The following is a 16,794-nucleotide window of genomic DNA, read 5'->3' as shown; positions in this document are numbered from 1 at the left end:
ATTTGCAGGGCACCATGTCTAGAAGGGCCAAATCTCACACGGTGCTATATACCACATTTGTAGCCTGTCGGTCCGCTTTTCCGCATGCCCAGAGTAATCGGCTCTGTGAGGCCTGCGTCTCCGAACGCGCTCAGGAGCCATCCCCTGCGACTCAGGCAGAAGCTGTGGTTTCTCCCCCCGGAATGGGTCACGTCCTTGTCGCAATCTATGGCATCCCTAACTAAGGCAATCGAGTCCCTGCAGACCCCGGCTGGGGCCAGCGGTTCACCTACCTTGGAGAGGTCCTCCGACCCTCAGGAGCCTTCGGCCTGCAGGGGCCGCGCTGGCACTAGGCAGACGCGGGGGAAGCGAACCCACACAGCGTCTCCCGGTCCATCAGGTGCATCTGAATCCTGGAGTTCCGCCTCTCGCACACCTTCTCCAGCTGAGAGTGGTGAACTCGGTTCGGATTACGATTCTGAGGGGTCCCTCAATTTAGAGGCGCCTGATTACCAGGAGTCAGTAGACAGCCTAATTGAGGTCGTCAACCAAACCCTGGGAGTAGAAGACGAATCTTCCTTGACCTCTGGTCATAAAGTATCACTCAAGAGGGCCAAGCAGTCTCATAGGGTATTCTCCTCTCACCCTGAGTTCGAGGACGTGGTCCAACGTCACAGGGAGCATCTGAACAGACTTTTTGCGGGACAAAAGGCCCTGAATGCTAGATACCCTTTTGCCCCAGAGCTGCGTAAGAAATGGGCAGAATCTCCTTCGGTAGATCCTCCGGTTTCTCGTCTGCCCTCTAAAACACTGTTATCCCTTCCCAACGGCTCCTCTATTAGGGATCCTACTGATCGGCTTATTGAAAGTTTGACTCGTTCAGTTTTTGAGGCTTCAGGTTCATCCCTCTCGCCCTCTTTTGCGACGACGTGGGTAGCTAAGGCCATGATGTCTTGGTCAGAATCTTTGACCAAAGCTCTTCAGGAGAGGGACCTACTAGTGGAGTTGACAGAAATATCAAATCAAATAGCTATCAATGCGTCTTTAGATGCAGTGAACTGTGCGGCATCAGCGGCAGCAAACGCAATTGCCATCAGAAGGGCTCTTTGGTTGAGAACATGGCGGGCAGATTCTACCTCTAAAAAATCTCTTACAACCTTCCCTTATCAGGGTTGCCGATTATTTGGAGAAAAATTGGATCAGCTCATTTCTGATACCACAGAAGGGAAAATACATTTTCTCCCACAGCAGAGGAATAAACAGCCTTTTCGTCGCCAGTTCCAGGCTCATTTCGTAAGTCCTTTCGTAATACCAGGTGGACTCCAGCATCAACGATCCCGTTGTTCCAGGGCAACCCAATCAGGACAGCGATCATCAGATCTCCAACAGGGCTAACCCGTTGGGAAGAATGCGATCCCAGCTGCCAAGATCAAGGGGATCTAGATCCCATAGGTTTTCGGCCAAACGACTGTAGTCGCTCTCCGACAGGGTAGGCGGCCGTCTACTCTCGTTTCACTAGTCCTGGCTCACTGTGGTTCACGACAGGTGGGTAAGAGAACTGGTGTCCTCAGTATACAAGATAGTTTGTCAGTCATCCCCCGTGCCAGTTCTTTCCCTCCCGCCTTCCCAGTTCAGAATCGCTTGTACAGGTCCTGTTCAATTCTATAGAGTCCCTTCGGCTCCGAGGAGTCATCATTCCCGTTCCGAAGGAAGAAAGATTTCAGGGGTTCTATTCCAACCTGTTCATAGTTCCCAAAAAAGACGCAACGGTAAGGCCCATTTTGGACCCGAAATGTTTAAACCGGTTTGTCAACATTCGTCGCTTTCGAATGGAATCTCTCCGGTCAGTCGTTGCGTCAATGGAAAAGGGAGAATGCTTAGCTTCAATAGATATTCAAGATGCCTATCTGCACATTCCCATATTTCCTACGCATCAAAGATTCCTACGTTTTGCTGTAGGCAACTTGCATTTCCAGTTCACGGCCTTACCTTTTGGGCTGGCCACCGACCCCAGAGTATTCACAAAGGTCATGGCGGTTGTGGTGTCCATCCTGCATTCCTGGGGCATACTCGTTTTACCATATCTAGATGACCTCCTTATCAAGGGGCCGTCTTTTTGGGCCTGCGAGGAAAATGTAAGCATTACTCTAGACACTCTTTCTCATCTATGGTGGCTGGTGAACCTTGAAAAGTCGTCTCTTGTACCATCTCGGAGAATTTCTTTTCTAGGGATGATCTTCGACACCTCACAAGGTTTAACAGTCCTGCCCCAGGACAAGGTCCTGATTCTCTGGCAAGAGGTGAAGACCCTTCACCGGCCAGTCTATCATACGATTCGGTTCTGCATGAGGGTCTTAGAAAGGATGGTAGCGGCAATGAAGGCAGTGCCATTTGCGCAACTCCATCTTTGCCCTCTCCAACATGCACTGTTAACAGCATGGGACAAAAATCCATTCTCTCTCAACCTCAAGTGCCGTTTACCTCTCCAGGTCAGACAGGCTCTCTCATGGTGGTCAACGAGTCCGTCTCTGCAACAGGAGAAACCTTTTCCCCCAGCCCATTGGCTAGTACTCGCGACAGATGCCAGTCTTCTAGGTTGGGGAGCAGTGTTTTACCACCACACAGCCCAGGGACGCTGGTCCTCGCGGGAGTCAACCCTCCCGATCAATCTGTTGGAGATTCGGGTGGTTCGGCTGGCTCTGCAGCATTTTCATTATCTGGCAGGCCGCCCTGTCTGGATTCAATCGGACAATGCCACAGCTGTGGCATACATAAATGATCAAGCGGGTACCCGCAGCAGGGCGGCCATGCACGAGGTAAAGCAAGTCCTCTGCTGGGCCGAGGGGAATCACTCGGTGATTTTATCAGTCCACATCCCGGGCAAAAAAAATCTGAGCTGCGGATTTTCTCAGTCAGCAGGGCCTTGTGTCTGGGGAGTGGCCTCTCCATCCTGAAGTATTTCAGCAGATATGTCAGCGCTGGGGAACCCTGGACGTGGACCTGATGGCTTCCGGGAGGAATGCCAAAGTACCCAGGTTTGTTGCCCGGTATCAAGATCCACAGGCGTTTGCAATGGACGTGTTAGTTTTGCCTTGGAACCAGTTTTGTATCCCATATCTGTTCCCCCCCCTCTACCGCTACTCCCGAAGGTAATCAGGAAGGTCAAGGCAGAAGGAGTTCCAGCTATCCTGGTCACTCCAGATTGGCCTCGTCGGTCATGGTACGCAGACCTAGTGCAGCTGCTCGCCGGAGTTCCATGGCGGCTTTCAGACCGCCCGGATCTACTATCGCAGGGCCCGATCTACCACCAGAGCTTAGGGGCCCTGTGTTTAACGGCCTGGCAATTGAATCTTAGATTCTAACACAGGCCGGGTTTTCCCAAGAGGTAGCCGCTACCATGATTAGCGCCCGGAAATCTGTCTCTGCACGTATTTATCATCACACCTGGAAGGTTTTCCTTTCATGGTGCATGAGGCGTGGACTCCCCCCACTACATTTCTCCATCCCAAACATTCTTGCTTTTCTCCAAACCGGCCTGGATTCAGGGCTTGCACCGAATACTCTTAAAAGACAGATATCAGCCTTGTTGGTACTTTTTCAGTGCAGGATCGCTATCTACAGGTGAAAACTTTCCTACAGGGAGTCGCTCACAAGGTTCCGCCTTACAGGGCCCCCTAGATGCTTGGGACCTTAATCTGGTCTTAAGTGCCTTGCAGGAAGTTCCTTTCGAACCTCTTCAGGACGTCTCTTTAACTTACCTTTCCTGAAATGTCTTATTCTTGGTGGCCATAACTTCAATTAGACGGGTATCGGAGCTGGTGGCCATATCCTGCCGGGCTGCTTTTCTACGGTTCCATCAAGATAAGGTGGTGCTCAGGCCAGCACCCTCCTTTTTACCAAAGGTGGTTTCCTCGTTCCACATTAACGAGGACATCGTCTTGCCTTCTTTTTGGCCCAGCGCCAAAGCACCGTGTGGAAAAAGCTCTCCATACGTTAGATCTAGTGAGAGCGCTGAGAAGGTACATTTCACGGACAGCACCTTTTCGGCAGACGGATGCGCTGTTTGTCCTCCCAGAGTGTCGCAGGAAAGGACTCGCTGCCTCGAGATCGACCATGGCCAGGTTTATAAGATTGGCTATTCAAGAGGCCTACCGCATCAAGGACGTGGTCGTTCCGGCCGGAATCTAAGCACATTCCACTCGGGCAGTGGGAGCTTCCTGGGCGCTTCAGCACCAGGCTTCAGCAGAACAGGTGTGCAAGGCTGCAACCTGGTCTAGTTTGCATACCTTTTCCAAACATTACAATATCCACACTCAGACTTCGGCAGACGCAAGTTTGGGTAGAAGGATTCTTCAGGCAGCGGTAGCGCACTTATAGCCTGCAGATGCCTGGATGTTATACCGGTGAGTTAATTCCCCACCCAGGGACTGCTTTAGGACATCCCACAGTCCTGTTTCCCCCAATGAGGTGAAGGAGAAATAGGGATTTTTGTGTTACTCACCGTAAAATCCTTTTCTCCTAGACGCTCATTGGGGGACACAGCTCCCTCCCTGTTAGCCAGATGGCTCTTTTTTGTTTTTTCTTGACTTTATCAGTCGGTGGGGTTGTTTCTAGACATGTTGTTTCGGTATTAACGCTGATTTATTTTTTGTTCTCCTACTGCTTTTGCCCCAAACTGGGTTCACCTGCGGCCAGTGTCAGGGTGTATACGGCGGAGGAGGAGCTAATTTTTTTTATGTTTTCTTAGTGTCAGCCTCCTGGCGGCAGTAGCATACACCCACAGTCCTGTGTCCCCCAATGAGCGTCTCGGAGAAAAGGATTTTACGGTGAGTAACACAAAAATCCCTATTTTCCCTATCCACAGAATATAGCTACAAGCTAGGACCACCACCTCTGTTGCCCCCGCTATAGTATTAGAAGGATTATTTCTATTATACGCAGCTCATTATCTCTCCATAGTTTTAATTATGATTTTTAATCTTTGTATCTTTATTTAGGGAGTCCTCAAAATGGCTGGACGCTCATTACGATCCGGTTGCGGGTCTGAATACCTTCTCCTCCTGTATCGGTAAGTGAGGCTCCTGTAAGAGAAGCAGTAATCATGACACAACATGTGGGCTACTGTGGCCGGAAATATGCCAATCGCATATTTGTGGTCACATGACCGCTCGCTGCCGGCGCTGGACAATCCTCACGGCTCGCAGTGCGTGTGATGTGATTTTAAATTGCATCAATTTATGTTGTGGATTTGATGCTGATTTGAATTTAGGCAGAATATGCAATAAACCCCATTTGTTGAGGATTTTTGCGGCAGATTAACCCCCTCATCCATCCCAAACTCCATCTACATTTTCTAAAAATGATGGATTTTCTATTGCAAGCAACTTCCGAAAATGCTCTTTTTTTTTTTTTTTTTTTTTTTTTTTTTTTTTTTTTTGGACTATTTAGGTTCCTGAAACAGTTTTGAACAATTTGTTAAGCGTTTTGAAAGTTTTTCCTGGGCAGTTTTCTTAGTCTTTTGCTTGGACAGCGCCTAGTTTGGAGCAGATTCGATAAGGATCCGCTTCTAAGAAGTAACATCCACGTTCTTTTCTCTCACTGGGCGATCTTGGAAACTGAAAGCGGTGAAAAAAATGCTCAAAAGACTGTACATGTGGACAGCAAAAATGATTTTAGAATAGAAATGTATAGAAAGAGTCTTTCAAGCGTTTTTAATTGATTTTTCAGGATTTTTGTTTTTAGTGAACACGCTCCAAATGGTACTCGTCCAAAACTTGGTGTGCACTAACCCTTAAGGTGACTTTGCCCCATTTGCAGTGACCACTTGTACATATTACTAATGACCGTTTGATGCCCTGTTAAAAGTTATTGCCTCGAGTCCCAGGAGCTTTAAAGGTTTATCCCCTTTTGAGTTAATGTTTTTCCAATGTGTAGTTTGGTATACAGAAACAGCTGTATTGGCCATCTCAAGTCCACCGGCGAGTCTTCTACGCTGCTCCCATTGTATTGGATATTGGATGTACAGCGGACATCATGTCGACATCGTGGCGGCCAGTCAGTGAGTTCTGCCATCATAGATCAATGCCCCATTCAGAGCTCACTGACTGGCTACAGCAGCAAAGACTCAGTGGTTAGTACCTGTAGAAAGTGGGCCAAGAAAGGACAACTGGCGACCACCCTAAGTCTCATTGATGCATATGGTGTAAACTGTAACCCATTTTGTCAGATCCCGAAAAGAAATGTAGCAAAAATTGCTGGAAAAGTTAAATCTGGCTCTCATAGAAAGGTGTCAAGACACGTGATGTATCAGTTTGGGGTAACCTAGCCAAAGACTGGTCAGAGCTCCCATGATGACTCCACCAAATGCACCCACAGTGACCTGGACGGATGAATTACATTTTCTCTTACATAATGAAGACGTCTGGGTGCAGTGTGTAAGAGATGGTACAAAGATGTGATATGGAAGAACGTAAGCCATCAGAGGCAGTGTGATGCTCTAGGACAGTGTTCTCCAACTCCTGTCCTTATGAGCCACCAACAGGTTATGTTTTCAGGATTTCCTTAGTATTACACAGGTGATACTTGCATCAGCTGGACGACCAAGAATCCCATCACCTGTGTAATACTAAGGAAATCCTGAAAACATGACCTGTTGGTGGCTCTTGAGGGCCGGAGTTGGGGAACACTGCTCTAGGAGAACTTTGGTCATGGAATAGATGTTACTGAGACATGTATCTCCTACCTAAACATAGTTGTAGGCCAAGTAATCCCCTGTACTGCAGTGTTCTCTGCAGGATTATGTCCCTGCCGCGCTGCAAAAAAGATTCATGAATGGTCTGAAGAACATGATAATTATTTCATGATTAAGACTTGTCCTCCTGAGTCCCCAGATGCCAATCCAATCGATCATTTGTGGGATGTGCAGGACAGACAAATCCGATGCATAATGGCCGCACCATGCAAGATTCAGTATTTGCTGCTTCCAAAATCTCCGTGCCAGATACCCCAGGACACCTTCAGGGATCTTGTGGAGTCCACACCTCAACATAATATGGCATAGCATATTTTCAGGTGGTCATGTATACATTGTAAAGGGTTGAAATCTTCTTTTCTCACTCCACGTGGATTAGGTAGATTACTAGAGATTAGAAGCAGATTAGGGAAGCTGCTTAATATTACAGAAGAGGCATAAATCTTTAGCAGGACACAAAGAATATTTTCTCATTTACTTTGCAGTGCTATAGTAAGATCAAGCCTTATTTTGTGTAAATATGATATGGACATATTGATCTAATCTGGGAGGTATATGGCGGCACAGTATGGAGCCATACACATGTATGGGCTCAGGATTTGGGCTCTGTGTAGCCACGTTGATCCCGGGAGCACTAACATGAACCAACCCTTCTTGATATAAAAGTCCAATAAGTTAATTAATTTTTCTTTCCCCCTTCAGCTCTTGCCGATTTAAATGGGGACGGTGATTTTAAGGTAAATTATGAGATGATCTACGTGACATGTGACATCACTTTGGCGACTATATTTGAACAGATTCCATGTCGCTTCATACAGATGGTGGCAGGTGATATCGGCAATGGACCGTATAACATGAAGCTAAAAGTCTATAAGGGCACAAGTCTGATGTCTGAGAACGCGTTGCTCGACATGCCAACTGGTGTAGCAACATTCCTAATGGATCAGAATGAGCCACGGACGCCGGCTGTGGCCGTGGCCTCCGGACCATTCATATATGTGTACAAGAACTTGAGACCTTACTTCAAATTCACTTTGCCAGCACTTGAGGTCAACCCTCTAGAGAAAGAAGTGTGGGACCAAGCTAAAGAGGTATGAGATGTGGGAAAACCTAAATACTAATCGTTGCCCCTTCACTCGAGATAGATGTAACCCAGCAAACATTTGGCACAGCCAGCCATGCGGATCAATAGCGGCATTGGGTTGAGGGACTCGTTTGTTTTGCAAGGTAACAATGGATTTGACAGATTAAAGCAGGTGAAAGATGGCGGTCAAATTTCCTGTTTACTTCATCTAGATCAGTAGAATCCATTTCTAAATATCCAACGGGAATGACCAGAGGGGAGATTGGTCCAACATCAACACTTATCACGTACCGACAGGATGCAATGGATAGGCGTTAAGTGTCCAACGTTGGCCAACTAACTTCAGAGAGATATGTGTTACCGTACATGGATGTGTTAGCAGTGAAGACCCCTGTACTCATTACATTTAAGTCAACCAAACTACCATCCCAAAGAATAGAGGATAGTTTTCTGATCTTTGGGTGTCCCCCAGCGATTCCGAGTGTTGAGCTCTGGTTCCTGGTGAACAACATTCTGCAGAGCTCCCTGGTTCCAGAGCCCCATTCTTGAATCATTGGGAGTCTGGCCACTGGGATAGGGGTTACCATAAACATTGTGGGATAACTACTTAAGAGGGTGGTCTCTTCGCAGGCATTAATGACATTACTCACATTCTCCATTCTTAAGGCCCCGTCACACATAGCGACACTTGAGCGATTCCGACAACGATACGACCTGTCAGGGATCGCTCAAGTGTCGCTATGTGGTCGCTGGTGAGATGTCACACAGTGCGATCTCCCCAACGACGCAGCAGCGATGCGGTGAACTGTAGCGACCTGTAGAACGATAATAAAATAATAATAATAATCTTTATTTTTATATAGCGCTAACATATTCCGCAGCGCTTTACAGTTTTTGCACACATTATCATCACTGTCCCCGATAGGGCTCACAATCTAGAATCCCTATCAGTATGTCTTTTGAATGTGGGAGGAAACCGGAGTGCCCGGAGGAAACCCACGCAAACACGGAGAGAACATACAAACTCTTTGCAGATGTTGTCCTGGGTGGGATTAGAACCCAGGACCCCAGCGCTGCAAGGCTGCTGTGCTAACCACTGCGCCACCGTGCTGCCCAACGATGCTATTTCATGATGATTCAATGGGACGTCCTGTCAGCGAGGTCGTTGGTAAGGTGTCAAACACAGCGATGTGTGCTACCCAGCGGGACCTCAACGATCAAAAAATGGCCCAGGCCATTCTTACACGACCAGCGATCTCACAGCAGGGGCCTGATCGCTGCTACGTGTCACACATAGCGAGATCGCTACTGAGATCGCTGTTGCGTCACAAAACTTGTGACTCAGCAGCGATCTCGCTAGCGATCTCGCTGTGTGTGACGGGGGCTTTAGAGGCCATGGCACCATTCGGAATGGGATCTGAAGATTCTCGTTGCGATTATGAATATTCCCGCAATGATGGGACAACTACTTTAACACTACAACTCCAAGTCTGCATCCCTTTATGTTAGCATTGGAACTGATAAAGGAGCTGTAGCGATATTAATATTTATTAAGGAAGTGCTAGTCAAGCACGACACTAGGTACATTCTGTGAAATGTATATGCAGAGTGAAGATTTTCTGACATATAATTTTGATGTCCGTCACCGTATAGTTACAGTATATAGCGGCATATTTTGGTCACAGGCTCCAATGCCAAGTCCTGAGCACCCTTCCTTTTGTACAGCAGAGATACCTGGGAGGCACTGGAGGGGCTTTTAGTATTTGTGCTGAAAGGGGCAACAAAGAGCCCGGACCGGTAATGTGTCTGGGGACCTCTGTGAAACTTTAAGACTAGCAGAGCGGGCTTTAACATAGTTTAGAAGCTGAGAAACCATATTTAAATGTGTGGAAAATCGCAAGATATACGATTTACTTCTCTACTTTAATTAATGGTAGTGCCCTGATCTACCGATATCTGCACCAGACACATCCCAGCTGCTCGTGTTTGACTGAGGCGTGCGTTTCCTGTGTGGAAACATGACCATTGCTATGTTTGTGAAGGGGGCTGTCAGAAGTTGAGCCAGCCCCCTTGCCTGTCACTGCCTTGGTGTTCCATGTTTGTAAAGGAAAAGGTAACCACCTTTTTAGAAGGGTATTCTCAAGTTTGGAAGTTATCCATGGGATGGGGATAACTTTCCGATTGCAGGGGGGAAGGGGTGCGACCACTGGAACCCCCACTAATCCTGAGAACTGGGGCTCTGAAGAGCCCACTTGTGATTGGTGCGGGGGTCGATAATTTGCACTGCTTCATTCATTCTGGTACTGAAGGAGATAGCAGAGCGCAGCTGGTCTTTGCGAATCCCATAAGAATGAAGGGAGCAGCCATGCTCTTGATCAACCACCGCTCCATTCATACAGGGCTCTTCCGGATCGGTGAGGTCCCAAGTGACGGGGATCACTATCCGAAGGATAGGAATAAATTCCAAACTTGACAAAACCATTTTAAGGCTTCATGTCACAGAACTTGAACCGAAGCACCCGTATTATTACTGAAATGCTATCCCCCCCTACAAGAAGTGTTTCTTGGGTCTGAATAGTTTTGTGCTTCAGTGTCTGACGGAACATGGCAACGGTTTTTGGTTTGCTTTCATACGGCAAAATGCTTGTATGAACTTAGTAGGACAACATATAAGCCCGAAGGCGCAGTAATACAACCTGAGACAGTAGTCAGTAGTAGGCAAGGTTACATTCAAGGAAAGCGAAATGCAGTTTACAAACCTTTTATGAAACAATTGTCGCTTAAAAATATATTTTTACCATGTATCACAGGACAAAATTGACCCCATGACGCTAAAAGAGATGTTGGATGGAATAAGGTAGGAAAAATGTCTTTCTATATGATTCCGGTAGCGCTGGTATAACGAGAACTGTGCGCTGCACGTGGAAACTATTTATTTGATCAAATGTTTGTAAATTGTCATATAAACTGCAGCATAGATTGGAGTAATAGAAGTAGCAACATGTTTTATATTTATTGGTCTTTGTCGTTTCTACCTACTGAGCATAAATCAGTAGTTTCATGAATTGCACGTCTCTATCTGGCGTCTAGTGGACGAGTCAGGGTTTAGTAAATGCCAGGAGAACGTTACCGCCTGACTGCATTGTGGAGGAGTGATGGTGTTATGGGCTTGTTTTTTAGGATCAGACTTGACCTCTTAGTTTTGATGACGCAAAAAGACATTTTGGGCAGTTGTCGCTTCCAAACAAGGTCTATAAAGACATGGTTGGGAATGTTTGGTGTGAAAGAACATGACTGGCCACACAGAGCTCGCACCTCAACCTCATCCAAAACCCGAGACCAAACATTGGAGAAGCCCGGTCATCTTCCCGACATCACAAATGTTCTTCTGGATGAAGGAGCAAAGATTCCCAGAGACGTCTGCAAAATCTTGTAGAAAACCTTCCCAGAATATTGAAGGATTTTATACCTGCAAAGAGGCCTATTTGATAAATGTATGGATGTAGAAGGCTCCTATACTTTTATACCCACAGTGTATGTCACTAGTGCCTTGAGATGTACAACTTTGGTCACAAAGATGGCATATTACGTCCTATAAATCTAGAAAGGGAGATTGCTTATTCTCATGTTGTATGAAAATGTTGGCAGTCGTAAGGATTTAATAATACTTAGTTTTTCCAATATTATTTTCCTCCTTAGAGATAAAGCCGAGGTTCCTCTGTCAGTCAGATCCCTTCGGTATGTAATATCTTGTATGTACTGGTCAACCTTATCCCTATTGGCTTTTCATAACTATCCACTGCTGAATCCTTCTGTCTCGCTGTCCTCACAGGTTCCTTATGCTGGATCCACAGGAGATGGAGGCTTTCGTGAACACGTATAAACTGATGCCTCTGAAACGGCAGGTAACAATTAGACTTAGAGTTAATAGAAAATCCTTTAAAAAAGTCAACTCTATGCGATCCCTAGATATTCTCCATTTGCCGAGCTCTCTCAACCGCATACAAATTCGAGAGGAAAGGAGGAACATATTGATCTTACACGGGTTGTGACATTCGAAAGAGCAAAGGAACTTCAGTGAGTACGTGCTAATGCTATGGTCCAACAGGTGTTCCTCCGGATAAGCCCCCAATAAACATACTCTCAAGCAGACATGTATTCTCAAAAGGGAGACCAGAATAAGCCCCAGCTAGAGCAAGATTGGGCATGTTTACGGCCGATACTTAATTCCCCAAATATCGTTGGGAGATAGTTGGCACAGCTTCGAGCTGCCAATCCTACCAAAATCGAAAGGGTTCTACCAATATTGGCTTTGTGTATAGGCTCCTTATTCTGGCTTCACTCACTACCGCATCAGGAGGTTCTAATAAATAGGAAAGGTGGAAAATACCTGATAATTTGGCAAACGGCCTCACAGGTATCCGTAAACTTGAAGTCCGCGGCTCTGCTCGGCTCCCTATGCGAAGTGAGTTCAGTCAAAAACGTGTACGTTAGGATCTCCAAAATAATAGCGAAACGATGATTGGGGCTCAGATTTGGCAGCCATAGGCTACCGACGTGGCCTCTGACCTGGAGTCCTGCGAGTCTTTATGCGCAACTCTATTTAGACCCGCTAAGGCTATGTCCACATTTGAAATTGATGGGCGCAGCGTCGTCGACGCATACCGACGCATGCGTCATGCGCCCCTATCTTTAACATGGGGGCGCATGGACATGCGCCGGTATGCATTGTATTGCGTTTTACGACGCATGCGTCATATTGACGCACAGACAGGGCGCAGAGGACGCTTGTAGCGTTTTCCCTGCTCCGAAATTCCTGCTCTGTACGATCTTATGACAACGCATGCGTCGCAAAACGCTGTGTTGTGTACATGCGTTGTTGGTTGTGTGTGTCGCCGACGCTGCGCCCAACAACGCAAATGTGAACTTAGGCTGGTGTACTTAGTTTGTAATCCTTGTCACGGATGACAGTATCCTTCCCCTGATGAGTATTGTATGAGTCTTGTTATAGCAGTGAGCTTTTATTTTTTTTACAATTGTATTTTTTTTTTTTCTGTGTGACATGGTAAATATATTTTTCTCCCTCCTATATGCTGTATGTGAAATACTATTTTGTTTTAAAAAAAAAGACCTATCTGATAGACACCTTACCTGTTCAGCATAGACGTAAGGTCCGAGAAGTTTTCATATTTTAATGCATACTAAAGGAATTTTTATATACGGTGTGTCTCCCAGCAGGATTCATTTCAGTAATTGCACATTTATGTTGTCTACTTGTATAATTGAAAGACCAGTTTGAAACAGTTTTTGCTTTCAAAATCATCATTCTGCTGGATAAAATTGATTAGTCAACATAAAGATATAGAAATTACATAGTAATTTATGTGTTCAAATTTGCATTTAGAAATAAAAAAATTAAGAAAAAAAGAAAAACTTCAGGTCCCACCGAGATTTGAACTCGGATCGCTGGATTCAGAGTCCAGAGTGCTAACCATTACACCATGGAACCTTGTAGCGTTGATTTGTCTGGTGCTTCCACTTTGGGGGAAAAGAAGGAGACACCACTGTGTGTGAATCATTAATCTTTGTGTTATAGTTTCTCTAGTCACCACACCCTTTCCTCTTCCAATGTCCATTTATGCTGCACGAACAGGACGCTGATCACCTGACCAACAATCGAAACATTTATTCGTGATCATTTGAGTTGCCTGAAAGATCATCTATCAGCAGGTAGAAAAAGTCCGCCTCATTTATTGGAGAGAAGCCAATCTGCTAGAATCTTGTTGGCCTGCTGAGAAGTACCATGAAATACTATTCACATGCAGGGGAGGGGAACAAAACCTTAGCCTCCCTCGTCAGACGTGGAGAGAAAAAAAAACCCAAACCTTCTCCATTCTGACAATCAGACCCCACTCAAATGTTATGCGAAAACAGTCTGATTTTTTTTTATTAATTATTTTTTTCACGTCATCATAGACTTGCATTGCGGATTTTGATCTGACGCATCAAAATCAGACATGTCTCTGTCTTTTGGTTTTTTTTTGTTGTTTTTTTTAATTATTTTTACCTCTATATCCCGCGCCATACTCTGATATATATTTTAAATCCAGTTTTTGTGTTAAAGCTGGGTTCACCCATTCACCCTTTATCTGTATTTCTCATTATGCATATTTCAAGAATAGAGATGGGCGGCGGACACCTGAATGTTCGGCCAAACAGTTACAAAAAGTTTTGAGTACAAGAACAGTATCTGAACCTGGATCCCATTCACTGGAATGGAGGGGCCCGAACATCTAGTGTTTGCTACGATGTCATGTGCGGCAAACACCGCTTCTGATTGGCGGTGAAATCATCCCCGCCGGTCAGAGATCCGCGGATCCCACACTGTCAGCTATGATTAGAAGTGTGAAGTTCACCTTCGGTCACCGGTGTCAGCTGATGGAAGCTTGGAAACCAGTATGCCAATCCTCGTTAGTATAGTGGTAAGTATCCCCGCCTGTCACGCGGGAGACCGGGGTTCGATTCCCCGACGGGGAGGCATATGATTTTTTTTTCGGTGCGTCTTCCGAGACAATTTCCATTTTCCACACTTACTGCATTTATCATTAGTTTGGTTGCTTCAAGGAACTTAATAAAATAAATATAGTTACAGGAGATGTCATTTTGGTTCACAAGGGTCACAGGAAGAAGTATGGACCCTCACATGGCATGTGAGGTTCCATGGTGTAATGGTTAGCACTCTGGACTCTGAATCCAGCGATCCGAGTTCAAATCTCGGTGGGACCTTAACTTTTTTTTTTTTCTCCATTACTTTCTTTTTTCTTTTTTTTACAATCACATTAAATACAGTATTAAATGGGTTGCAAACTGGTGGATTAAAATGAACCTGTTGAGATTGATGCTGTCCTCGCCACAGGAAAGAAAATCTTAATAGACCTGTAAGATACTGTATTATTCTCAATTTTCTTGATCTGTTTGTACCTAACACAATTATTTCCGTGGTCATGTAACCTTATAAATGGATGCAAGCAACAAACTTTTTTTTTTTTTCTAACCTGTGTTTAGACTGTGATCACCTGTATGGGGACCCTGAAGAAGAACATGGCAGATGAAGACGCTGTGTGCTGCCTCGTGATAGGTACAGAGAGCGGAGAAATATTTATACTGGATCCAGAGGCATTTACTATATTGACCCGGGTGAGCTTCTCATATGTGATTTTAGCTAGATTGATTTTGTGACATTATTTTACAAAATACACAATTGTATAGATGTCAGTGAGAAATCGATGTGTGTATCAATTCCTCACACTCTGATCTCTAGGAAGGATGATTAAAGGGAACCTGTTATGTAATTCATGCTGCCTAAACCGCTGGCAGTATGAAACAGAACCTGGTTGCACCAATTTAGTTAATTGACAGGTCTCTACCGACCGCTGCTCAGTCATAAACCACACACTCAATCGGGATGTCTGCAGGGCTAGAGTTACAAGATCAATATTATAATAACCTACAAAAATTCTTCACAAATAAGAAATAATCTTTAATTTTTAATAAATAATCTTTTATTTTTAAAGAAATTATAATAGCTCTAGGAAAACAAAAAATAAAATCAACTAAAAAGATAACATATATCCAATGAGAATAATAATACTCTAACATGATGATAAAATGAAGTCGGTGAGGGGCATAAACGTGATAAGCAATTATAAATATTAAAGTTTATTAAATAATTTATCAAAATGCAATGTACATATACATGCCAATAAAGTCTGCAAAAACAGCAAACCTATCAGGAATTATGTATATAATAGATCGCACAAAATCAATAAATTCCTGAGGCCTTGAGTTACGAAACGCGCGTCGAGGTGCTTGTGTGCCCTCCCCCCCGTTAGGTTTCTTACCCCGGTGTTATTAAGATCAATAATATAGTTGAAGAATATCTATGACCAGTCAGAGCTCCTGTTACGAGATTGAATGAACAAATGGTTCTGCACCCACCCCGTCTGATTGCTCTTGGTCAACTATATGCACCCTTGTCATGTGGCCCTTTTTGAGGCGCTGGAGCGTACATATGCTTTCTGTTGCCTTTATGCAAAATATCTTTTGATGCTTTAGGTCATTTGCACAATAAAGAGAATCTATCACCAGGTTTATGTTGCCTCTATTTAGGGTATCATAAAGTGGTGACTGAGACCTTGGTTTCAGCAGCGCGTCTGTTATCTGTGAATAGGCTGTAGATTTGTTAACAGCTTAATCCACTTAAAGGGGTATTTAATTTTATTTTTAAATTTTAATAGTGGGAAGTCACCATGATAATAGTAGAAAAAAAAAGAAGGCATACAGTACGTCCCACCAAAACTTGCCATTCCCACCCTTCCATCTCCAGCACGGACAATCTCTGCCAGTCAGGAGTAATGATACCAGTGATCTGATGGCGACTGATTGATTGGCTACAGGGTCAGGTGATTGATTATTGATCCCAGTCTGGCGAATACCGTGGAGTGGGGGTCTGTTTTCTGGTGGTAAGTGTGCCTTCTTTTTTTCTTTTACTATTGGGGCTTCCCAATATTCAGGGGCGCACTGCTCCCAGACCCTGGATTCCTGCTTTGCTGGGGGCGGTGTGCTCCTGAAGATTGAGAATTTGGATCAGCAGCATGGTCGCAATATTGGTCCGATCAGTGCTGTCCCAGGCAGCTTTGCCTCTGCAACACGGGAGAGGCGCTGGGACAATGAGACCGGTAGGATTGAGCTTAAAGCCTGCTCTCGCTGCTTTTCTCGCCTAGGTAACCGGCCCACTCTGGGACTGCATGGGTGGCCAGTAACCTAGGTAACGATCTGTACACGTCATAGCCTTCTGACAAATGAAAACAGCAGGGATCCTCCCAACATCTACCTACTATGGAAGGCTTATACATGATCAGAGACTTCCTCTAGGTTTTTAGCTCATACATAATGCAAAATAAAAGCTGTGCGCCAGTGA

The 16,794-nt window shown here is 45.2% G+C and overlaps 1 protein-coding gene and 2 non-coding genes across 4 annotated transcripts in view; 2 read left to right on the top strand and 1 right to left on the bottom strand.

The window, feature by feature from the left end:
- The window catches only part of BBS1 (Bardet-Biedl syndrome 1), a 33,557-nt gene that overhangs the window by 3,034 nt on the left and 13,729 nt on the right, over positions 1-16,794 (top strand). Inside the window, exons 1-8 of one of the 2 annotated variants that reach the window (XM_069740026.1) lie at positions 4,762-4,805; positions 4,977-5,047; positions 7,433-7,467; positions 7,549-7,821; positions 10,625-10,671; positions 11,514-11,552; positions 11,647-11,719; positions 14,880-15,011. In XM_069740026.1, the coding sequence (XP_069596127.1) occupies positions 4,777-4,805; positions 4,977-5,047; positions 7,433-7,467; positions 7,549-7,821; positions 10,625-10,671; positions 11,514-11,552; positions 11,647-11,719; positions 14,880-15,011 (699 nt within the window). In that variant the 5' untranslated portion in view covers positions 4,762-4,776. Of the gene's footprint in view, positions 1-4,761; positions 4,806-4,976; positions 5,048-7,432; positions 7,468-7,548; positions 7,822-10,624; positions 10,672-11,513; positions 11,553-11,646; positions 11,720-14,879; positions 15,012-16,794 lie in introns of those variants that run through there. The other variant, XM_069740025.1, reaches the window with a different exon arrangement.
- On the bottom strand, positions 13,252-13,323 carry TRNAQ-CUG (transfer RNA glutamine (anticodon CUG)). The gene has a single exon. It is a non-coding gene; the product is annotated as a tRNA-Gln (tRNA).
- On the top strand, positions 14,529-14,600 carry TRNAQ-CUG (transfer RNA glutamine (anticodon CUG)). The gene has a single exon. It is a non-coding gene; the product is annotated as a tRNA-Gln (tRNA).

This window comes from Ranitomeya imitator, chromosome 9 (genome assembly GCF_032444005.1).
Source record: "Ranitomeya imitator isolate aRanImi1 chromosome 9, aRanImi1.pri, whole genome shotgun sequence".
In the NCBI taxonomy this organism is placed as follows: domain Eukaryota; kingdom Metazoa; phylum Chordata; class Amphibia; order Anura; family Dendrobatidae; genus Ranitomeya; species Ranitomeya imitator.
This window is presented reverse-complemented; position numbering and strand designations above follow the sequence as displayed.